The sequence below is a fragment of the Ptychodera flava genome, chromosome 16 (genome assembly GCF_041260155.1).
Source record: "Ptychodera flava strain L36383 chromosome 16, AS_Pfla_20210202, whole genome shotgun sequence".
NCBI classification, from domain to species: Eukaryota; Metazoa; Hemichordata; class Enteropneusta; family Ptychoderidae; genus Ptychodera; species Ptychodera flava.
Window position 1 is genome coordinate 10,626,517 of NC_091943.1, and position 26,286 is coordinate 10,652,802.

General features: G+C 38.2%; 1 protein-coding gene across 2 annotated transcripts in view; it reads left to right on the forward strand.

The window, feature by feature from the left end:
* Positions 1-26,286, forward strand: part of LOC139152791 (plexin-B-like) — a 63,879-nt gene that overhangs the window by 22,397 nt on the left and 15,196 nt on the right. For both annotated transcript variants that reach the window (XM_070726128.1, XM_070726127.1), the window contains exons 2-6: positions 5,657-5,741; positions 9,308-9,436; positions 11,394-11,422; positions 12,502-12,690; positions 13,326-13,456. In XM_070726128.1, the coding sequence (XP_070582229.1) occupies positions 5,672-5,741; positions 9,308-9,436; positions 11,394-11,422; positions 12,502-12,690; positions 13,326-13,456 (548 nt within the window). In that variant the 5' untranslated portion in view covers positions 5,657-5,671. The remainder of the gene's footprint in view (positions 1-5,656; positions 5,742-9,307; positions 9,437-11,393; positions 11,423-12,501; positions 12,691-13,325; positions 13,457-26,286) is intronic.

Consider the following 26,286-nt stretch of genomic DNA (forward strand, 5'->3'; position numbering starts at 1 on the left):
ATATGGAAACTTTGTTGCAAAGTTCCACCGCACGGCCGGTCGTCTCCAGAACAAAGTCATACTATGGCAAATTTCTATGCCCAGCTGGGTTTGACTGCATTTATCTAGCTCGTCCCAAAGTGACGGACGCATCTTTAAACCTTTCAGCCTGGTGACGCCAAAGGCCTGTGGACTCGCTTATTTTTTGCACAAGTGCTACATGGACATAGGAAAAAGTTGTTGAATTCTCACTGTTTCAGTGAATCCGCCATGATGAGAGTTCTCAAATCAAAAAATGTTGCCGAGCTCGAATACAAACGTCTTCTCATTAAATTACGTCATTGTTATACAAGAGTTAGTATTCCAAAGTCTGTCACCATGATTTTTTCAAAGTTTGGAGAAGGCCGACATTTCCGTCTGAATGATTGAACGACGTGAAACGCAAAATTCCATTACATATTATCTGGCAACAGTAGAAATACTCTATACCATCGCTCCAGGTACGTATAAAATTATATACTCCACAAAATGGCCACAGGCAGCGTTAACTTTCTAAGAGGATTTCCTAAACGTCCTACTTGTTACCTTAGGGACTCACTTGTGATGTCCTGAAAAGTATTCTCTGCAGTAATTCCAGTTTCTGTCAACATGCAAACCTCAACGACAAGATTATAGCACAAGACGTAGTGTACAGACTACACATTGACGCGCAGGTAAACTCAATTGCTCATGCTCATATTGGCAGACTACACTGGCAAACGAGTGTGCGTGCGTGAAGGTATATTTGCAGCAAATACACTGGCATAGACTCTGCACAGTCGCTGTGCCTTGTTTTGTGCGCGCCCACGACTGCCATGATTGGCCTGCATTCGAACACCTCTTTTTCAGAATTCCCACAGCTTCAATGAACTGTTATTAGATTTCTATATGATACTTATAGTCCCTAAACTTGTAATAATAATAATAATAATAATAATAATAATAATAAAGTGTGAGCTCAAAAGTTGTAAGACTAAAAACAACTTGTGAGGCACCCTCCTTATACATTGGCGCTGGAGTCACTCTGGGTCACTTTTAATTTGACACAAACGGAGCAGTTGTTACTAAGGTAGTTTCTCTCACACAAAGGTTAATGCACCGAGCGGTCATCGATACCAGTAAAATTATCAATCAAAACAACAAGTAAAATTATTAATTAAAACAACAAGATCTCAATTATAAGTGTGTATGCATACAAACCACATTGGTGACAAATGCACAAAGACGCTGGACGAAAAGAAGAATATGATGAAGGTAGTCATCACACGTCATGGGTTGGCAATGTGTCGCAGTGACGTTTGAATATTAATTGTGATGTTGTTGTTGTTGTTGTTGTTGTTGTTGTTGTATTTTATTTATTTAAGTGTCCTACGTGGACTTATTCACCATTTAAATAAATTACAATGAAATGTTTTCTATTGCCACATCCAGCCCGCTGGGCTTATAAGACAAGTTGAATACCACATTGAAGACAAAAAATTATACATTATTTGTAAAGTGTGCTTTTCCTTGTCGAAAATGCGCTATAAATGTAGTCTGCTACATCCTTACAGAATTTTGTCATAAGTATACATAACTTGTTATCGTTGCTTAAGTCATTAAAATCTGGCATATCAGTCAATATCTTGTCTAAAAGTGACTTACGGTAATCTTTATACAGAGTACTTTGAAACAAAAAAATGAAATTCATCTTCAACATGAAGAGGACAGAATTCGCATAACGTCTGTTCAACTGCAAGATTACTGAATCTCCCAGTTTCTATTTTAAGTGGGAGTATGCCCGTCCTAAACTGGGCCATGAGGGACCGCTTCGCACGAGACATACAACCTGTCAAATATATTTCTTTTCCGTATTCCTTTTTAAAAATACAATACGTCCTTAATTTTGACTTTTGTTGCACATCTAGTTCCCATTTTCTAGCATGAAAAATTCTTAACAATTCACGAGCTGCTTCTAATTTTATCACTTCTCGGTTCACAAATATATTTTGAAAGCCAATTTCTGAGAGAACACTTTTTATATCGTCAGACCAATTTTTTGTTTGCAAAGCATAATCCCACAGAAAAACTGATTTCGTTATTCTGTTGTCTTGTGTTTTCAACAGTCTATTCCAGAGACGTAACATATCAAGCTTTCGACGAAAACTTGGGTTATCCCAACCCATATCTCCATTTAAAGCCAACTTCGGTGCATATTTATGTACACCCATGAAATATCTCAATGCTCGATCTTGTATTGTGTCACAGTTTTTAAACTGACCAAATCCCCATATCCCCGCACAGTAGTCCAAAATTGGAACAACACAGGAATTATACAAGGTAGAAAAAGTATTGTAATGTAAATCCTTAAATCTATAGATTTTAGAAATAACAGCTCCTAAAGCCCTTCCTGCTGAATTGCATAAGATTTTTGCCGTTACTTCGTAGTCTAAAAACTCATTGAAAACCAGACCTAGATATTTATACTGAGACACTATTTCTAAATTCAGTCCTTCATATTTAAAAATAAAATTTGACAGCCTGACATTTTTATTTCTAAAATGAACAACTTGTGTTTTGTTTTCGTTTACTACCATACGCCATTTCTTACACCAATTTTTTAGACACTCAACAGCCTTTTGGAGATTTTCTTCATTTTCAGCAAGAATGACTATATCATCTGCGTACAGCAGAATTGCAACCTCTCGGTCACCAACTGGAACTCCAATATGGAGGTTGTTTACCTCTTTAGCAAAATCATTCAAATAAATAGAAAAGAGTGTAGAAGACAGTACATCTCCCTGTCTAACACCAGAATCTGTTGAAAAACCAAAGGGAAAGCAAACCATTTACATTAACACAAGAAAGTGGGTTCTCATAGAAACTCTTAATTGCCTTGTACAATTTGCCTGAAACACCATTTTCAAGTAACTTAAAGAACAACATATCTCTGTTTACCCAATCAAATGCTTTTTCATATCTATAAAAGCTGCAAATGTGGGCAAACCTGACGCTTTTCTATTTCTGATAATACTTGTCATAACATAAATGTGGTCGATACAGGCTCTACCTTTCCTAAAACCATTTTGCTCATCGACTAAAATATTTTCTGCGTCAAAATATTGAACAAGTCTATTATTTATAATCCCAGAATACAATTTACTCACAGTTGACAGAAGGCTTACTCCTCGATAATTTAAAGGAACGCGGCGATCATTCAATGCATTTTTTGGTATTGGTTTGATTATAGCTTTTCTCCACATACTAGGTATTTTTCCAAAATTAAAATAAAGTTGAAATAACTTGTGAAGCAATTTAATTGCAGTTGGGTTTTTGAAAATCTCATAAGGAAGTTTGTCAACGCCAACTGCTTTATTGAGTTTTGACTTATTTACTACATTCGTTACCTCTTGAAGTGAAATATCACAATTCAATAGGGGGTTAACATGATTACTGTCTAACTGCCATTCCAACTGATTTTTACAACTCAAAATATGTTGGTAGAAGTCCTCATCGAATCCAGTGTCTCCCGTGACAGAAAGGCTATAGAGATCTTCAAAGTCAGATGTCCATTTATTTAAAACTGAATTAACATCTGTTGTGACGCTATTGTTTTCTGCGTAAACCTCCCATGGAATATCATTTTTTGTTCTAGGACCCAATTTATTAATGTGACTCCAAAACTCGGTTGGATTCTGTGTGTTTAAATTTTCAATATCCATCATAACCTGTCTTTGGTATGACCTCTTCAGCTTTCTGTAAAATTTGTCAAATGTATGTTGGGCATTCCTAAAGTTTTGTTTAAATACCGATTTCTGTAATTGAGTACCTATACATCTCATAAATATATGTGATATGAAAATTTATAAATAAATATATGTGATATGAAAATTTGAGATCAAGACTTGTATTGATGTTTATGATTGGATATATTATTTTATCTTTAATTCATACCTATTGTATAATTAAAGCCACGCTTGAAAGATAACGTTTAAAATCCCATTCTAAAACAATACAACGAGAGGGGAATACAACAAACAAAAGAGAAGGAATACAACAGGCAAGGCAAGAGGACAGAACAACTAACGAGTAACGCGAGACACTTAGAAAATGGGAGAAGCGTATCTTGGGCGATGGCACCTGTCAAGCTTTTCTACCGAGAAACAAAGTCTATGTAATACCAACGAATATTGAACATCTCGTGTAGTCAATACTTTGAAGATTCCAATAAAGCTTACCTCTCAGCGAGCCAAGACGGGTCACAAAAAGCATATTCTGACTAGCATTTCAGTAAAAACTCAGAATGTCAGAATAGACCATTTACATGACCCCAGAGTGACCTTTCTCCATTTATAGCAGTACCTTTTTGCTAACTTTTCGGTGCTTTTCTTTTGTGTAGCTACTGCAGTTGCTTCTCCCCGAAGCGTAGTGAAAAGTCCACTTTTTAGCTTATCAACACACCCATATGTGTACAGTCAACATTGTTATTGTTTAAAATCAAATTCAATTTCGGGTGAGAATGCATTTGTCATCAATGACAATGATTGCGGTCTCTACACATTAAAAGAATATTTGCCGACCGAATACAGAATATTTGTTTTGCGGCTTCTCCGCTAGGTTACATGTAACGTACGCTGTGAGTTCGAACCCGATTGAAACCACCGTACATTCTACCCTTGGGTGATAGCTCTGCTGGTGGAAAGAATTGTCCCCGAGGCCGTCTTTCGCCCAGTTTCAGCGATGTATTCATTGCTTTGCTTCGATAAAGTTTGTGTGCGATGTGTGATAGTGAGCGTAGGAGCGTGTGTGCTTCGCGAACTTTTCAGCGTGTGGAGGGGTTGCAGTCAGAAAAACTGTAACAACTTAGCCCGGTTATTTGTTATTGAACAAATATTTTTTGAGATTGGGGATTTTGCTGAGTGGTTTTGTCTGCGGCTTCTCCGCTAGGTGACTGGGTACCGTATACGTTGTAAGTTCGAACCCGATTGAAACCACCGTATTGTTACTCTAGAATGCTGTGAAGAGTAGAACAAGAAACTGTCGTTGATACACAGAATAAAACGTACTGAAAAATTGGCCAAAAGGTACAGCTAATTTTCTTTTTATACAATCATGTTAATTATATTCAGTTTTTTATGACAGTTGAGGGAAGTCGTTGTTTCCAAACCCTTTTCTATGTTTTCGCTGTTTTAATGATAAAGTTTTCCCAGTTAGAGAAAATATGTCAAAACAGCACCCCCTTCGGTGGAAAAGAGAAAGATATCCAGGGTGCTTTAAAATTGACAACGTCCATGGTTATGAATATGACATCTATCCATATTCCCTCCGCATCGGGTTGATACCAGCATTTTTCACTTCATGAAGAATAATTTTGTACCTGCAAATAGTTCCTCCAACGTTTTCCTCCTCGAATACTTGTGAAATGTGTAATGATGTCCCAGTCGAAGAACAAAATTGTAAAATTTAAAAAAACCCCAAAACCAAACAAACAAAAAACCCCCCAAAAACCCAAAATTAAAAAAAAAGAGTCTGCAAAACCATTTCGTTTTCGTCAGTACGTCCTCCTTTAGGCTTCCCTACAATGAGTACATGTCATAAGCCTATTCCATGGACTACTTCAATGGAAACTGGATTGAAAAAGTACCTTTTTGTGTTTCAGAATAACGAAGTAAACATGTCTAGTTATGGGAACTACCATTTGGTGTTCGTCTATCTCATAGTGATAGTAATTGGTTCCAGTTTTGGTAAGTATCCAAAGGAGACTGAATCCGAAGTAGTCTCCATTACCCAGCCTGCTCTGCGGGGCTCACTCTTCCGCCCCCCTGGCAGGCGGCAGAAGTTGCAAATGAAAATGACCTTGGGGTAGCGCTGCCCTCAGGGCAGTTCAGAGCGGAGTAAACATGTGCACAACATTTAATGACGTCACTGCACTATGCATTATGCCATAATGTGTAAGGATAGGAACTGTATGTCTGCCCCGAGGGCAGCTCGGATATATTGCTGCCCTCAGGGCAGATTGGTAGATAGGATAGGAAATGTATGTGTGCCCTTAGGGTAGTTCTGATATATTGCTGCCCTTAGGGCAGACTGGTAGATATACAATTATGCAATGATGTGTGAGCAAAGAACATGGATATCTGCCCTGAGGGCAGCTGAGATATATTGCAGCTCTCAGGGCAAATTGGTAGACATACATATACATTTTCTATGCATACACATTAATGCATAATTTTATATCTCGCAATCTGCCCTAAGGGCAGCAATATATCAGAGCTACCCTCAGGGCAGACATCCATTGCCTATCGTTAAAGTATTGCATAGGGTATATCTATCAACCAGCCCTGAAGACAGCAATATATCAGAGCTGCCCTCAGGGCAGACATCCATTGCCTATCCTACCTGCCAATCTGCCTTGAGGGCAACAACCTAACATATAGATACATAGACGATGTTATTTCAATGAATAAATCTGAATTCAGTAAATATCTCGCTATGATTTATCCTCCAGAATTGGAGATTAAAGAAACTACAGAAACGGCCTCTTCTGCTTCATATCTGGACATTTTACTTGAATTTGACTCTAATGGTCACCTTTCTACTAGACTATATGACAAGAGAGATGATTTCCACTTTAGTATAATCAATTTTCCACACCTCATAAGTAATATTCCCCTCTCACCAGCTTATGGGGTATACATTTCCAAGCTTATTCGATATGCTAGAGCATGCATTTCATATGGTGATTTTGTAGACAGACAAGCCATCTCTCTTGCAAACTGTTCAATCAAGGTTACACCAGAGCAAGACTTGTCTCTACATTCAAAAGCTTTTTTGGCAGGTATCGCAAGCTGGTAGATAAATACAATATCTCTCTTCGACAAATGATTGCTGATGGCATCGGTGACATTGGGCCTTAGTTAGTGACCACTACCTATCTGACTTACTGACTGATATTTTGCGGGTGCCACATGTGGGGCAGGATGCGCTTGCTATTTTCGAAAGACCTGACATCACTTCTTGGTCTTCTGGCCAGAAGTCCATACATCTTTATTTCATGAACCTGATTTTGTTTGTGTACCGTATATTTATTGTCTGTTCTGTGCTGTTTTGTTTCTATGTTTACAACTATTGACTTACGAATTTTGACCTAATGTCTTTGGAGTATGGATTGGTATGATTGCGATTATATATCTTTGCTGCCCTAAGGGTAGACATACAGTTTCTCAGTGACGTCATTAAATGTTGTGAACATGTTTACTCTGCTCCGAACTGCCCTGAGGGCAGCACTGCCCTCAGGTCATTTTTCAGTTTCAACTTCAGCCGCCTGCGGCCGCCCTGTGTATGGGCGGCCGGAAGAGAAAGCCTCGCAGAGCAGTCTGGGTAACCGAGACTAAGTCCGAAGTAGTCGATATAGATTTAATATCGGTGGCCCAAAAATCCACTCATGTCACGTATTTTTGGTTTTGCTCATTAAGTTTTAAGCTGAATCATTTAACTTTGATGATATAAAACAATGTTTTAACGTCACATTCGCTTGATTTATTGTATATTTTTATGATTCTTCTATCTGATAATCAAAGTTTGACTTTGGTGACTCAGCAAATTAAAAACTAAATGAGCCAAACCTAAAATACATGAGTGCGTGTTATATCATACGAAAGTTGTGAAAAATCCGCTCGTATGTTGACATTAGAGACAAAAACAGTGAAAAAAAAAATTAAACGTTACATCTACAGGTCCTTTAAATAGTTTGGAAAATTTGCTTAACACATAGTAGGTTCTTATGGAAGACCGGTCACGACATGCGACATGCGAGTTTTTTAAACTGCGATCTGCGGTTAGGGGTTAGGGTTAGGGGGTTAGGCGAGGGTTAGGGGTTAGGGTTAGGGGTAGGGTTAGTTAGGGTAAGGTGTTAGGGTCAGGATTAGGGTTAGGGTAGGGTTAGGGTTAGGGTTAGGGTTAGGTCGCAGATCACAGTTTACAGACGCAGGTCGCATGTCGCATGTCGTGACCGGTCGTCCATAGGTATTTGATGAAGCTCAATCTCAATACAGAGATTGTAGCGGCGTGAAAAATTAAAACATAGCTAGGGAGTCTCAGCAGTAGCCACACTTATCTCTGCCACAGGCGACGAATTTCACCAACTTTTTGGGTATTACGCGTTGTCCATGATATACATTTTTTGTCATTTTATATATAATTCTTCGAACAAAAAAATTGATAAAAGAATAATACACTTCTTTCAATATCGTAACTCTATTCCGTAAACACTTGCAAAACATAGACCTTGCTCTAAGTTACATGGATGTGAATCGATGATTAAAAATGTATGCTCTAACGGCTGTCAGATTTGCCAGATTATTTATTATTTTCAATAGTGTACAATGTATTTTTTTTATCAGTGTGCGGAAATTGCGATCTATAGCTTGATAGCTCCTATCAAAATCTACTATTTTTACCACGTTTGTTGAGCCAGTTGGGCGCACGCAGGACTGAAAGAAGTTTGGAATATTTATATTTGCCTGCAGCAGAGATTAGTTTGGGCTCGCGGTCAACGACTCGGAAACCCTCTAGCTTGGTTCGAATTATCCTGGCAGCAATGCTGCCCCACCGCGCTTCAATCTCTGTGTGGAGATTGGATGAAGCTGTACCATATTTGACAGTATGATCGTACGAAGATGAATGCAGCATTTTAGTAAAAACGGTGACCTTGAGCAGCGCAGTGGCAATAAAATGAACAGTTTAAACAACCCTTTCAGTTAGTTTCTTAATATCAACACACAAAACCAAATATCAAACTACAGTCTGTGCATAATGGGCTCGAAGCTGACCAGTATAACTGACGTTAGAGGGCGCAGTTTCCTTTACAATCAATAAGTAATTGTTTTAGAGACATTACTGTTACACCTTTCCGATGATATACAACCAAATCTGACAGCTACCGTGCCATGAAATGTTTCAGCCTTCTCGACTTATTTTATTCTTTCCTTAACATGATACATTAAAGGGACAAAGTCAGTCTTTTTTCATTGTTTTGGCGTTGCCAAAAAAGTAGAATACTTGCGTCAAGATTCTCAGTGTACAAAATGACGACGGTTACTACACAAATGCCAAAAATTACACATGTAAGTGCAAGCACATGAATTTATTTGTGACTTCTAGAGAAAATGTATTTTTCAAACATAAAATACTTTCACATAATATTCAATTCGTGAAAAAAGCCCAAAACAAGAGCAACTCTGTCCCTTGAATAATTCATGTGCTGCCAAAGGTTCACTATGATCTGACCTTGAATCTTATTTTGAACCAGGACAGAGTGGTCCTGAGACCTGCAGTCCTTTTGAGTACGTATGCAGCGCTAATGGCCTTTGTTATAACAACAGCCACATATGCGATCGAATACTTGACTGCCCAGGTGGAGACGATGAAACTGACTGCGGTAAGTCACATTATCTAGCCCAAAGAATTGTGACAAGGACAATGTGTTGCCATAACTACCTGTTGATCGCAGTGACGCATAGACCATATGACGAAATGATGATGACAATTTGATATTTAATGTCGTGGCCCGTTCTGTAATTTTTTAGCTCCGCTGTCAGCGACGCGGAGCTTATCAAATAGGTTGATTTTCCGTCATCGTCCGTCCTCCGTCGTCGTCCGTCGTCGTCCTTCAACAATTGCCTTCTCCTCTGAAACCACAAGTCCAATTGCTTTGAAATTTTATATGCAACTCACTTCGGGTAACTTCACTTAAGTTTGTTCAAATCGTGGTGAAATTTGCATATTTGTATTTTCGGGGCATTTTTTGGTGTTTTGGTAAAAAAATTTCCTTCTCTGAAACCGCTTGTCCGATTGCTTTGAAATTTGATATGCAGTTTACTTAGGGTGACTTCAGTTAGATTTGTTCAAATCGTGGTGAAATTTACATATTTGTATTTTAAGGCAATTTTTGTCATTTTTGCTAAAAAAAATCTTTAAAAATCTTCTTCTTCAAAACTATTAGTCAGATAGCTTTGATATTTGGTACATATGTCCCTAGGGATGATCTATTTCAGATTTATTCAAATTGTGCAGAAATATGCTAATTTGCATTTTTAAGGCAATTTTTGCCATTTTTGGTCAAAAAATGTATCTCTCAAAGTACTGGTCTGATAGTTTTGAAATTTAGTATACAGGTTTCTATAGATGAACTAAATATATATTGAATTTCTGATGACAGCTGTAATTTTGTATTTTTGGGGCAATTTTATGCAATTTTTGGTCAAAAAATGTGTATTTCCAAAAGTACTCATCTGATAGCTTTGAAATTCGGTATACAGGTTTCTATAGATAAACTTAATAATATTTATTGAAATTATGATGAAATCTGTAATTTTGAATTTTTGGGTCAATTTTTTCAATTTTTGGTTAAAAAATGTGTTTCTCAAAAAGTACTGGTCTAACAGCTTTAAAATTTGGTATACAGGTTTCTACAGATGAACTAAATTGGATCTTTTGAAATTATGATGAAATCTGCAAATTTTGTTTTTTGGGACATTTGCTGCCATTTTTGGTCAGAAAATTTTATTCTCCAAAAAACTACTACTCAGATAGCTTTGGTTGACATGTTCTTAGGGATTATCGGATGTGATATATTCAAAGTATGATGAAATCTTCAATTGTGTATTTTTGCAGCTATTTTAGCCATTTTTTTCTGGCCACTGCATTGAGCTATCAATGATTTCCACCTTTTTCATCAACATGTGTCAAAAATAGTTATTCTCCACATAAAAACAGCGGAGCTATATCGGCCGCTAGGTCGCTTGTTTTAACAAAATGTCATTATTTAAAAACCTACTGGTGTGATTGATTTCAAAAGTCGTTCATGGGTTCCTCACGGTGATATAAACACTTAATGACGCTATGCGAGGACAGGTCTCATCCGTGATGCCCGAGTACATACAGACAACTTCTATGATTTCACCATTTGCGTGCATGCGATTATGAAATAATGATTAGCATCCGAGATCTGTCTTATTTTATGTAACTAGGAACACTAAAGTCTTACCTTAAGTGTTAAATTGCTCGTTTTTTGAGAAATGTGCGTCATCAGATTTGAAAGGAATGCTGGGGTATTGTGATTGTAAACCAGCCTTGCACATTCACTCGGCATTGTTCAGCTGTTGCATTTGTATAGTATAGTCTGAATACATATAATTCACCGAAATCGCAACAATGATAGAAAATGTTAAATTTTATTAATTAAAACTTGGAAACATGCATTCTAAACATGTGCTATACAATACCGTATCTGAATAGAAGAATTACTCACCGTGACAGATGCTGCCTTAGCTCTTACTTCACCGGTATTTACATATCGCTGAACATTTTCAAATATTTTAATTCTACTCAATCAGAGAGAAAAGAAAGAGAAGACAGAGTCTTGGTAAGTGACTTATGCGACTTAAAAGAACAAAATCAGTATCGTGACGATATGTATGCCCAATGTGTCAAATGTTCATTCTCAAAATATCATGTAATACTGCTATATTTTATGGACCACCGTTGGGTGGAATTACCGGGAATATGGAATATGAAAATGGAACGGGAATATATAGCACGGCGCCTAAAAAAGAAAAACCTTGTAATTGGGGAAATTTGAAAACACTAACTACTGTGTTGACAGTGTTTTGCGAAAAGAAACCAATATCCTTAAGGTTATTTACTACAGGGGTATGCAAAGTAAGAACCTTGATGTTGGATATGAAATTGGTACGTTTTATAATAGAATCTCCCATAGTGATTTACCCTATTTATAATAGAATCTCCCATAGTGATTTAACCTAACGATTATATTGGAAGTGAGTTAGGGTGTCTGCTTGCATGGTCAACCAATCAGGGCGAGTTTCTATTGGCGTGGATAGAATGAAAATAGTACATACCATACCTTGACAGATGGTCAGCTGTGTGAGTATGAGTTGGCTGTACAAGCTTACGTCACTTCGTCAGAAAACACTGTAGTGAGTGTTATCAAATCATCCAAAATTGTGCCATGGATTCCGGATTATCCATTTTCCGTATTCCATGTTTCCGGTAATTCCAACCAACCATGGACCACAGGGGAATCTATCTGCCAATTCTGTCCGTCTTTAGCCTTCTATTGTTGTGTAATTACCGCTATGCTTCCGGGTAAATTATGACGCTTTCCCAGTATATTTCAAAATGGCTGCCCTACCGTGTGTCCACTCTCTGTTGAATGTCATATGTTTTCACAAAACTACAGCAGTGAAAAGTGTATTTTCTCAACAGGCTTCAAAATGACTTCCAACAAGAAGCAGAGCAGAAACTTCAATTAGTAAAATTTCGTATGTCCAAAAAATGTCCCGATGCGTATTTTACCTTAAGATGTCTTGTGGTAAGAAGTGCGTATTATTTAAATGGTTTATTTGCTCTCCCAGTGGTTGAATTACCCGTGTTGTCTACAATATTACTGTTGAATCTAGTTTTCTTTATTCGATTTGAAAGACACAAACGCTTACGCCACTTGATCCAACAACGTCCACGGAGGTAAGACAGAACAGTACTGTAAATTCACATAGAAATATATCTGCTGAGGGAACAGAGCAAACTGCACTGTCGATATTGGAACCTAGTACATCCGAAGAAACATCGACTGAAGCTTCACCAACAGTGAGAACGTCACCAACACGAATGGTGAGTTGTTACATGTTCTCAAAGCTGCCGCTGTTTTTGTGTACACTCTAAATGAACATTGTTAGTACCAAATTGAAATGATGGGCCGCATCTCTGCCCCAGCAACTAGGCCTGCAGCAAGGTCGGTATGTGATAGATAGGCGGGAGATTTAAATTTATAGTGCACTCGTACCAAAGTTGTAATCTATATCACAATCTTTCGCCAGAGGCGGCCATGCAGGATGGAGTTTGAACCTAGCATCTTTCATGCAATTGCTCCATTTTTCTGTAAATTGTCGACTCACAGGCATTTGTGAATGTAATTGCCTTTTGATCATCCGTCAACATTGATGCTTCTTTGTATAAGCAACCAATTATGGTTTATTTTCACTCGGATGGCAACGGAATAAAATAAAACAAAAACACACGAGCTGCTAGAGTAAGTGTAGTGTAACTGTCGTAACAGTTCATGAGCAAAAGTAGCCGATATGCCTTTTCTATATATTCATACATGCACATTTGACCGACAACATTATACTCCGTCAGAAATGTACTGCAAAGTCCATGCACTCACCTATACAAGCAGATATTCCTACCACGTCTCTCTACTAATCTTCACTGCTGTCCCTACTAATGCAGAGAGTTTTCTGTTACAGGCCCGGGAAAATATTTCAATCACTCCCTCTGTTGGCCCTGTATCAGGGGGCACGGAGATCAATATTACAGGGCCCAATGTAAATGTGGATGTCCTGTCTGTCTTCATTGCAGGCCGTCCATGTAACATCAGGTAAGAATTCTTCTTGTTTTGAAAGTTGATTTCTTCGGGTAAACTTCGACTTGACAACCATTAACGTTGCATTGTTATAATCCGGGTATTGCTAACATTTTTATCTCGGTATTGTCGTTGACATAATATTTTCTACAGTAATTGGGAACTCACTCACGGTAAGAATTGGCGCCCTCAGCGGCCACTCCGGAGGACAGCATTTGCCATAAACTATTGTTTAGTTCGCTCATGATGGGCCCTTGTTTTAAAAAACTTCTAATCACATTAATTTATCTTTTAATGCCATTAATTTCGTCACAGTTGATTGTTGTTAGTATGCAAGAACCCTGCTCGGGATAGGCGGACAGTTGAATTTTGAAGTCAACTAATACGTTAAATATTAAGGGGGCCCTGCCTCCAACAGAGCGGTTTTTTTTTCTCAAAAATCACTTTTTTTGAAATATCCATTCAATTATAATTAATTTGTTGACCCAAGATTAAAATATTGCTTTTCGGTTCACCTATTAGCTTGTAAAGCAGTCTTAAGTAAGGTAATAAAGAATTGTTAATTTATGCAAATGTATGAAAATCACTTGATTTTTCCCAGCTCTTTACTCCCAATTTCAAGATTTCCAAAGAATTTCACTCCACTCTGGCTGGGTCAAATTTTCTGAAATATTCACATTATGTTCTTTAAATGCTACATAACGAAACGACTATGTTTTGGACAATAAAGTTCTTAGTAAGTAAAGGTATTTAATTTTTGCTAATCATGTTTTTAATCACTTTTTTGAGTGTCAGCCTTCAATCTATGCCATTTTACAATGAGAATAGATAATGGAAAACAAAATAGTCGTTTTCCTACATATACTCTTCTTTCAAGTGAAATATATTTTCAGAAAATACTGTCAAGTTTTTGACTTAAATTTATTTTCATTAATACCAAAATGGATGTTTTTACCCCAAATGTATACCCACTTCATTCTTCGAGTAAATTATTACTACCATACTAAAGTTTAGATTCTACGCTTTTTGAAAATGTATACTATGGGGTTTCCTTGTCATCTTAGATGAGAAATATTCCTTTGAAAAAACTGTGTTGGCAACATGCAGGACCACCTTATCTAGTCAAACATCAAGGCCGTTGGCTTACTTCGTGCGACCTCCTACTACTTTCAGTGTGATATAAAGATATTCATCAATGCAAAGTGTATGGATGAATATTATTGAGGCAAGCAAATTTGATAATAGTGATGTCATAGTTTACCAAAGTCAAGTTTAAAGGGTAAATCAGGATATTGTTGCAATGTTTTAAATACCCTTTATTTGGGATTTCTAAAAGTAAAAAGATACCCTTACAACGGGTTATATTGGAGAAAAATCAACCAGACAACACCATCTAATTTGTAAAATCTCGAAGTTGCTGAGATAAATGTAATTGCAAACAGAGTTACATGCATGTCAATGCTGTAGAAAGCATTGGGACTGTCTCTACACATTGCAGTCTATTATGGTGTCTATACCAGGTCACGTGACCTCAATGACAGTCTGAAGCAGCATGATAAGGCCAAAAAAAATAAATTGCTGTCCCCCTTTACATGGTTTTCAAAATTAGGGTAGGTATGTCTGCAGGAATTTTTTCCCCAAATATTTTTATTTATATTTTATTTACATTTTTTTATTTATACTTTTATTCTCAAGTATGCATTTTTAGGGGTTCAGGGCGATCAAACACTGGCTACAAAATTTAAAGGAAAATGTATCATACATATGAAAGGAAAAAAACCCCAACATAAATGACATTCTCGTTCAAGTAAAAATCAGATGCCAAGTCACGAACGTGTGATTTTACGGGTTTTTCTTTCTGTCTTTTTTAGCTCCGCTGTCAGCGACACGGAGCTTATCAAATAGGTTGATTTTCCGTCGTCGTTCATCGTCTTCCGTTGTCCGTCAACAATTGCCTTCTCCTCTGAAACTGCGAGTCCAATTGCCTTGAAATTTTATATGCAGTTCAATTGGGGTGACCTCACTTAAGTTTGTTCAAATCATGGTGAAATTTGCATATTTGTATTTTTTGCGGCATTTTTTGGTGTTTTTGGTAAAAAAATCTTCTCCTCTGAAACCGCTTGTCCGATTGCTTTGAAATTTAATATGCAGTTTACTTAGGGTGACTTCAGTCAGAATTGTTCAAATCGTGGTGAAATTTGCATATTTGTATTTTTAAGGCAATTTTTGTCATTTTTGATAAAAAAATCTTTAAAAATCTTCTTCAAAACTATTCATCTGATAGCTTTGATATTTAGTACATATGTTCATAGTGATGATCTATTTCAGATTTATTAAAATTGTGCAGAAATATGCAAATTTGCATTTTTAAGGGAAATTTTGCCATTTTTGGTCAAAAAATGTATTTCTCAAAAACAACTGGTTTGATTGTTTTGAAATTTAGTATAAAGGTTTCTATAGATGAACTAAGTAATTTATATTGAATTTCTGATGAAATCTGCAATTTTGCATTTTTGGGGCAATTTTTTTCCATTTTTGGTCAAAAATGTGTTTCTCAAAAAGTACTGGTCTGATAGCTTTGAAATTTGGTAAATAGGTTTCTACAGATGAGCTAAGTAATATATATTGAATTTCTGATGAAATCTGTAATTTTGTATTTTTGGGCAATCTTTGCCATTTTTGGTCAAAAAATGTGTATTTCCAAAATTACTCATCTGATAGCTTTGAAATTCGGTATACAGGTTTCTATTGATGAACTTAATAATATTTATTGAAATTATAATGAAATCTGCAATTTTGAATTTTTGAGGCAATTTTTTTCCATTTTTGGTAAAAAAATGTGTTTCTCAAAAAGAAATGGTCAATTCTTTTAAGCTGTTAAACAGCTTTGAAATTTGGTATACAGGTTTCTGTAGATGAATAAAAATTGATCTTTTGAAAGTACGATGAAATCTGCAATTTTTATTTTTGGGGCAATTGTTACCATTTTTGGTAAGAAAATCTTATTCTCAAAAAAAAAAAACTACTCATCAGATAGCTTTGGTTGACATGTTCTTAGGGATGATCCGATATGATGAAATCTTCAATTGTGTATTTTTGCAGCTATTTTAGCCACTTTTTTGGCCACTGCATTGAGCTATCAAAGATTTCCACCTTCTTCATCAACATGTGTCAAAAATAGTTATTCTCTACATAAACACAGCGGAGCTATATCGGCCGCTAGGTCGCTTGTTTACTTTTTCTTTTTTACTATTCCGTGTTTACGTAGCTCTAAAACGTTTAGGGTCGGCAGGTTGAAAATAGGGTAGGTCGGGTTATCGGAACAGCACAATATTTTTTGTTCGGCCTAACGTTTGGGAAATATGACATTAAACTGGTTCAATAATCATTTCCATTCAAGGTGATATATTACCAGGTCCATGGGACAATTGTGATTTACAAATTTAAGTAGGACCATCCTGAACCACTGATAATTAGTGGTGGTACCAGGTGTCCGAAATGGGTAAGCGTACCCTGCTAGCATGCTACACCCGTCAGGATTGGTCCCAAAATTGTCTAAATATTGTATGAAGAGATACAGGATATGAATCACTGTAATAAGTCAAAGCCGGGAATGCTGTCGTTAATCATTTGTGTGACCGAGGTGTCATATTTGGCCACAATGTCGTCATATCGACCGTAGAACTTTTTGAAAGTCCTAACGAGTCTTTTTGTTGTGTATCCTTGTCTCAGTAATTTTGATGCCAATGAGCTGTGTCTCAGTTGAAAATCAGTGTAGGAATCACAAGCCCTACAATACCTGAGAAGTTGAGACACGTACACACCATAAGCTGGTGCAGCTGGAATATTACTTGACAAGTGGGGATAATTTATGATTTCAAAATCAAAATCATCCCTTTTGTCATACAGCTTAGAGTGTAGCCCATTAGTACCCACTTGTAGGAACAGATCAAGATATGAAGCAGAGTTCCTACCCTCTGTTGTTTCTTTGATATCCAACTCATCAGGGTAAATATGATGTAAGTAATTTGATATGTCTGGATTGTCTAGACTAATCAGATCATCGATATATCTGTGTGTGTTGTTAAAACGCCTTGCAAGTTTTTTAGACCCTGCCATGTAGAGAGACTGTAGGAACTCTGCTTCATATGAATACAAAAATAAGTCTGCAAGATGGGGTGCACAATTTGTACCCATTGGTATGCCGATAGATTGTTGAAATGTCATACCGCCAAACTTAACAAATATGTTGTCGATTAAGAAATTGAGCATTTTAATAATTTCTTCATCTGTGTATTTGTGCTGGGCATCCATGTTGTTACTGAAATAACCTGTCCTATGTTTGATGGTAATGTATTGGTACCTTCTACTGCCATTTTTATGCAGGAAAGCTTGTTTAACAAGAGATGACAGCCTTGTTTTAAGTTTATCGTGGGGAAATGTGGTTTATAATGTGGAAAAGTCAAATGTTCAGATTGAGCTGAACTTGTTGTTCTTGACTTTTAAATCAAGCAACAATTCCTTCGAATATTTTAGTATCCACATTTGATTCAACCCACTTGTTTCATACACTTTGTCACAATATCGAAAAAGACCATTTTTGATGGTTGTTAAAATTATAGTCAATAATTGTGACAGATGTTTGGTAGTGCAATTGCTTGATCCTGCAATAAAACGTTGTTTGTAAGGGTTCTTGTGCAGTTTAGGTATCCAATACAACATAGGCAGTTTTTTGTCCTTCTCTTTCAAAGGAATGCCAAATTCATTGAGCACCGATGAATGGTTTGAAAAAATGTCTTCATCAGTGAGTGTGCATGATGACGTTAGCACTTACATGGCTGTACATTATTCACCTGTTTTCAAAGGCTTTTTCTAATCATTTCACGGAATTGCTTTTGCAAAACATACCCTTTTTTGATGTTGGCAAGGCAATATCAGTCAGTGTGCCCGGGGCACTTGCTCTGGTTCTTTCGACCATTACATATAACTAGAACATGGTTTTAGTAGGGATGTCATTGCACACTCAGTCTGATTGGAGAGCGAGCGTTCGCCAAGGATACAATTCCAACTTACCATAACTCAAGTGCACAGGGCCATAAGGCATAACTAGCTATAACAACAGCGTAAAAATATGTTATTAATAGCATTCCAGTGCAGTTGGGTACTTTTTTGCAAGTATACCATAATGACAGAAATATTAAAATTTTATAAACAATATTCAAAATCATAAATTTGTCAATAACAGGGTCCATACTACAAATGCGGGAATTTGGCGTGAATACCTATCATCATGCAAGTGTCCAGTACAGTTGGGTACATTTGAAAATATATAATAATGACAGAAATATTAAATTAATATCAACTTTTTTTTTATAATCATAATTTATGAATACTTTTTTAAACTTTTGTTATACTTATAATGTCTTTTGGCTGTGTGCCCAAGTTCAATTTATTTAAAACGGTAAGTATAAGGATAGAATCTTTGATTTCTAGGGGTTAGGAAAGTAAGGTTTGTAAACGATTTGTTTTCACCGTTCATGGCAGCATATTTTTTCAAAGTATGCTCGAGCAGCGATTATTATCGTGCAAATAAGGGAGCATTCGTTTTTTACAGGGAGGGAGGTAGATGTAAATCAGGTGGGGGTTGACTTTTACAAAACTGATTTTAGGGGGGTCAAATTTTACAATCAATATTTGAAGGGGTCAAATTTTACAAAGGTTTGTATTGAGTTATGGAAAAAAAAATTAACTTTGGAATTTCATCGAAATGTTGCTTTTGTAATCGATGTTTCGAGACGGCAGAATAATAACCGACCAAAGCTCAGCCAACCTCTCTAGAGCAGCAACAGAGCATGTAGCCCTGAGTACAGGTCTGTGTGTTCCCGGCGTTATACGGCCTCCACCATAGCCCTGCAACGGTCTGTGGAGATAACTGGGGTCTCCGCAGCGAGATTCAAATGGGGATCTCCATGGGTAAACAAGTTGTCGAGTACGTTATGTTTCAGAAAATGAGCGGTTTTGGACGTAAGGAGAAGTTAATCACATCTTTTCTGGGATTGGTTAGGAAGTAAAGGTGGGCAGGGAAAGGATTTTGCCCCAATAGAGCAGAATTTCGGCCAAAAAGACCGTTTTTTTATTGCGGTCCAGACCCAGGCCGCAGAGACCTCAGTTCTCTTCATAGACCGTTGCAGGACTGTGGTAGAGGCCATATAATGCTGGGAACACACGTGCACAGAGCTGTACGCAGGGCTTCAGAGCATGGGGCTTGAAATGAGGAACTAACACACAGTCATATAATGTAACAAACAACTTCTGTATATTCCTATATTGTGTCAAATATCGGGGTCTACATATAAAATAGTAAAACCGAACTTCAAAACTATAAATATTACTCCATGGTAACAATACCATACTGATCGACCTCCCGACGGCAGGAGTCGAACACACTTTCAGAACAAAAACTCTGTTCAAACCCTTTATAAATGCTTAACAATTTCTATGGAAAACTTAACGTTACTGCAGAGGTACCTCGGACCACAGGAAACAGATGAAAGGACCCTGGGGTGGGGAGGAGGCTTTTTTGTGCAACGGTTTACCTTATTTGATTTTATTAATTTTGGCTGTGATATTTCAAATAAAGAGTTCAACTCCACACCGTCTGACTGCTTTATATATTACCGACAAGTCCTTATCTCCTCTCCAACTTGTGTATACACCACTGTAATTGCTCCGAAAACATTGCCAACTTGCTAATCCGCTGTCCGTATCAGCGGATAAAGTGATTGAGTCAACACCACAGCCGTCCCACACGCATTGAAATAAAGCAGTCAGACGGTGTGGAGTTGAACTCTTTATTTGAAATATCACAGTCAAAATTAATAAAATCAAATAAGGTAAACCTCCTCCCCACCCCAGGGTACTTTCATCTGTTCCCTGTGCTCAGACTTGACCATGCGGCTCGGAAACACAAGTAGTTCACACGCGACTTTAATTAATGTTCGATGATGAGCACAATTGTAAGTCCGGTGTAATGTCCGCACATGAAAGTCGGCGGCAACACACGCAATTCACTGCTAAGCAGCGTCCAGTTCAGCTACCATGGGCGCAGCGATCTTAGATCTTTGTTTACTTGCGGTCGGCTCTTCGGGGACACTCGTTCTGCCGAACTTATCTGAAGTCTTCCTCTGCAAACTCCGCGCATCGACAAAAGCTCAGTGGAAGAATCACAAATAATGTTCTCATCACAATCTCAGACATCTGATTGAACTCACAAACGGAATATAGTTCGCAATTAACACACAATTTGCTGCAGGAAGATCAGCTTTCAACTTGTGGTGATACTATCATCTCAGCGTGCAGTGCGTATTGCACATATACGCTTTCCCTTGTGTGAGCAATGTTCGTTCGATCGACTAAAGTAGAGGATGGCGTAGGGTTTAAATAAACAGTCCGATCCGCATAAAGTTCGATCTCTGCCACTCACCGGTTTATTTACATATCTGCTGACTTGAGTTAAACTCAAAATAGAGAAATATCTGACTTAAAAACACACGCTGACACTCAAACCTTCTAGTGCAGCATGCAATGTAAAAAACTCTCTGGAAAGTTCCCGTCTTGGACTCCCTAGGTATACAGTGATAACACACAAGAACTCCCAGGCAAAATAGAAAATACACAGGTCCTCCATACACAATCTATGAGAAGCTATGAATAATTTCTTTTAAATACAAAACTAGCTAAATCTGTGTATTTATGTACTCTTGATTATTGATATTAGTGTACTTGATTAGACTAGAGCGATTACAAGTTCATGTTTGTGCAAAAAAAAATGATTTTGGATTTTCACCAAAAATGTTGATTCTCTAGTATCTGAGGAAACTTTTTTCAGCCCGAGGCCACAGGGTGTGAAGGGTTAATGAATCAAATCTGATGAAATTTTTTTTTTTTTTTTTTTGGGGGGGGGGTCACATTTTACAATTGATGAATTGAGGGGGGTCAAATTTTAGAAATTTGATTTGGAGGGGGGTCGCTTTTTACATTTCATTTGTCACTCAAATTCCACCGACCCCCTCCCCGTAAAAAAAACGAATGCTCCCTAAAGGCAGTGTATTTTTATTAAAGGGATAGTAGCTGTAACTTTTGAGAATATTTTCACTATTTTTGTTGCATGTCGCGAACTATTCACATGAATAAGCATAGTGAATCATGAAGAATCACCTACTAATTGACCTCAGTACGTTACGTGTATCAATTCCTCGTGATAAAGAATATTGACGAAGTGAATTTCTTAACGGACAGAAATTCAACAATGTTGACACACGGAATGCAACGTAATCGACTTTGTACGCATGTGCAAGAGAAGTACTGCACAGTTCAACTCTGGTTCAACATGGCGTCCACACTTCGGCGCGCAGCGCAAGCGACCAGTACAATGGGTCGACCAAACAACGTATCTGTCATTCACATTGACAGCTGGAAATATAACTGACAGTTTGGCAATATCCGATCCTTATCATGTCTAAACAAGAATGCATATTCACATGTCCACCACTATGTGGCTATGCGATGTAAAATGTTTATGTTAGCCTTCACAGTCATGACCCTTGAACATTACGAAAATCATTGAAAATTTACAATTGTGAGAGACCAAATTGAGTTGCGGGTGACTGGGTAAAATTTGGTCACTTATGTAGATAAATTCTTCGCATGACTTATAGTTTGCAGTTATGTTGTCTTTTTTCATTTGCGAAATAATCTTATTTCTGTAACCATGCATGTACACTTGTGTTGTCTGTTGTCATATTCAGTGGTAATGCTCGCGACGGAAGTAAATATTTATAAGAATGCCCCCATAAAAACAAACAAACAATAAACATGCATTAAAAATAGATTTTAAAAATAGACTGAAATAGGCAATACTGACGATGGAAATGTCTAAAGTACGAAAGTGCCTTTCAGAGTGATTAGCCAAAATGCAAACACTCTTTCAGGAAAATAAGCAGATAAAACAGCCCGTACACATCGCGGACGTCGACGGCTGTAGCCTACACTGAACGATCATTGATGGTGTGACCCGGGCCCCGCGTCCGAGCTTGCGAACTGTCACTGCTCACTGTACTTGTTGTGGTTGCTGTAGACGAAACAACGTGGCATGTTAAAATTTATTGGTTTGATATTTAGGAAACGTAACCAGAGTTAGCAAATGTAATGACTCAACTACAAGTACCACCAAAATTTTGCTCAAAAATACTGCTGAAATCACTGATGTGTTCAAAACGTCACGTCAAAACAAAAGCCTAGCCGTGAGCGCGTCTTACCGCAAGATATGCCCAGCTGTCGCTCAACTTGTCAAGTGAAAATATTAACCTGCCAAACTCAAAAGATCGGGGCGCGAAATAGCGAAGTTCACCGCCAAAGCAATTCCAATTTTGACCTCAAAATTTCAAGATCAACCCATTTCTCAGACGTTGTTCAGACATTGTGGTCCTGTCGACTGGCGCGGCCGGCGGCCATTCCGTCGTTCATCTTTGGAAAATTGTAAAATTATGCGACTATGAACAGCTAGGATTTACCCGAACAGAATATCGACACGCCGCGGGAGAAATAACTAGAAAAATGGCTCGAAAACATTGACTAGGACTTTGTGAAATATGCAAGAACTGGAAGTCAAAGAACAGGATTTTGTTTGGGTGTTGTTCAGAAAAAAATCACATATTCATCACAATAACCAATATTCTCATCGGTGAATTTTCGTAGGCTACTGGCGTTAGTTTTTTAAAAGTCCATTCCCCAACTGATCATCGGCTTCTCACACCTCGTGCGACGGCACTGGTTGAGACATCTTCTACACTATCGCCATATTCGTCATCGCCATATAATTCGTCTTTTTTCTTTGAGAGATATCTAATGCTTCACACGATACAAAGGGGAAAGCGTTGCCATACATTTCGTAATCCATGATCGCTGAAACGTAGCTGAGAATCCATAGCTGTGGTGTTTTCGGACAGGATTTCTGACTTTTACACGCTGGGTTTGACTTGTATGTTATTAACCCCACTGTGGTGGCGGGGTTAAAAACGTAAAACTCAAAACCAGCACGTAAAAGTCAGATATCCCGTCCGAAAACACCACAGCTATGGACCCACAGCTAGCTGAAACGGAACTTTTCGCCAGTAACTTTACCGGGCAAGATTGCCTTCCCACTCCTAAATCTCCGTTTGAGCCATTAGGGTGTCACAGGACGAAGGTAAACCAGAGACTTGTTCAAGTCGGCGTATTTTCAAAAAATAAAATGATTTGCAAAAGTTCCTCGTGTAAAATTTGGCAGCCCAGGTCAGATTTTCGTAGCGATCGAACGTGTTTTTATTTAGTCTGTGCAGCTATAGCAGTAGTGAGTTAGTTTGTGCCCGGGTGAAAGTCCCCTGTATCGTGCTCACCCTACTCAACGCATTCACATAATCCTACTCACACATTTCACATGAAAACAGAACACAAATCATCGCATTCCAAGCGTTCACCCAACTCACACGTTTACAAATCACGCAATTGAACCAAGTCTAGTAAAGCAGTAAGTAAATCCAGAGAATCAGACGTGCTGGCGGCAGGGTCTTTGTTTTTACGTTTTTAATGCATTAGTGATTTCAGCAGTAATTCCTGCGGATCATGTAGGACAAAGTCAAACGTGCCTACACAACTGGTGTCCGCGGGCCCTAGTGTAAGCCGTTCACATTCCCGTTGACTTGAAGTGTAGCATCGCATCGTCACCTTTACATTGAACTAGTTGACTTGTTCACCGATAAATGACAAAGCAAACTGACCGAATTATGAATGCACTAGTTTTAAACTTTGGTAATGAATAGTTGGCGGAAAAATGCTCGACGTTTCGGGCCTTTTTGACGTGGTGACAGTCGTTTCGGGCGCAGTCCCTCGTGAGCTATTCAGCTCTGGGACTATTCGCCCCATAGACGTATGTACATAAGCGAGAAAAAACCCAAGTTTGAAAACCAAATGGCTATTTGATATAGGGATTATGCCACCCTGTCATCTTCGACGTTCGATTTTACAGTGAAAAGTAGCAAGTTTGTCTATCATGTAACCGTCGATCATTCCCTGGCATTCTCAAAATTCATACCTGGTACTTAATTTGCTTCAAAAAAGCTCGTTTCGTGTGACTTTCGGCCGAATTCGACGGACACCTCGCTAAAACATAAGCGTGAGCAACATTCAGGTTACCTCTTGGGCACCTCCATTTTACTGACGTTGGCGCCACCTACCCATGAGGGGTGACTGGAATGTTGCTCACGCTTATGTTTTGGCGAGGTGTCTCTCGAACTCGGCCGAAAATCACATGAAAATGAGCATTTTTTAAGCAGATAAAGTATCAGGTATGAATATTTGTGTGATTTTCGGCCGAGTTCAGAAGACACCTCGCCAAAAAATATGGCGTGAACAACCTTCCAGTCACCCTTCATGGGTACCCGGCGCTAACGTCAGTAAAGTGGAGGTGCCCAACGTTCATGTGAGGTGACCGGAATGTTGCTCACTCTTATGTTTTAGCTATGTGGCCATCGAATCGGCCGAAAATCACACGAGACGAGCGTTTTTGAAGCAAAGTACCAGGTATGAATTTTGAGAATGCTAGGGAACGATTGACGGTTACATGATAGACAAACTTGCTACTTTTCACAGTAAAATCGAACGTCGAAGATGACATGGTGGCATAATCCCTATAGGAAATAGCCATTTGGTTTCCAGACTTGGGTTTTTTCTCGCTTATGTACATACGTCTATTCCCAGAGCTGAATAGCTCACGAGGGACTGTGGTTTCTGGCCCTGGCGCTGGCTTGGGCGATGCACCGACTGCCGATGCTGGGGCTGGCTACTGCACCGGGCCTAAATTATCTCTTTTTTACTCTGACCTAATGCATCACCACTTGAAACGTAAAAAGCATTCTCATATTCAAGCAACAGAAGAAAAAGGGTTTTAACAAATAGCACTCCAGATTCAAACGAACAGTGGACGTACATCACAATCAAAACACATGTGCGTAAGTTTGATATAAATATGCATTAATTACGACGCTCTCCGTCTCCGTTGTTACAGTGATCACGTTTAAAATCCCGCTCTCGCGTGGCTAGTGATATCATCACTCCTTGTGCTCCATACCACGTGATCGCCTAATATTTTGTAAACACAAGCGCAGGCCAGCAACAGTTTTATAACCGTTCGTTATTCACAATCGGGTGTTAGTTTCGACTTTTCCTTGTCAATCGACAATTAGGAAGGGATAGATATAATCTAGCTTGGTTTTTATCATGAGGTCGGGAGGAAAAAATGGTCAAAAGTTACAGCTACTATCCCTTTAAGAAATAAGTGCGTACAAGTGTCAGTGTTTTGAATTGGTACATCCCATAGAGTCAATACAATCCGTTATCTTACCATGCCCTGTCCGTCGCATTTTAATTGGTCGAGCTGAACCATGTGACCGACCACTTATACGCAATGATGGTTTGTTTGTGTGCCCGTGAATATGAATAATATTATAAACATCGTAACTTTTCAGCTAAAACGTAAATTGTAATTTGTACAATGAACATAATCAATCACAAAATAAAATGGAACAGTTATGGGACAAGTTTAGACACTTTTATGAAAAAATATCCGGATTTTGCAAAATTTTTACGGTGCGCGCACTACTCGATGACAAGTTCTAGGCCCCGTTGTTGTTCGCATGGGAAATTTTCGTAAATTTTGACGGATTTGGGGTTCGTTGGGCGCGGGCGAGAGGAAGGCCAAAATTAACTTGCTCGGCAAGCCTTGCCCATTAATTTTTTGCTTTCCTCTC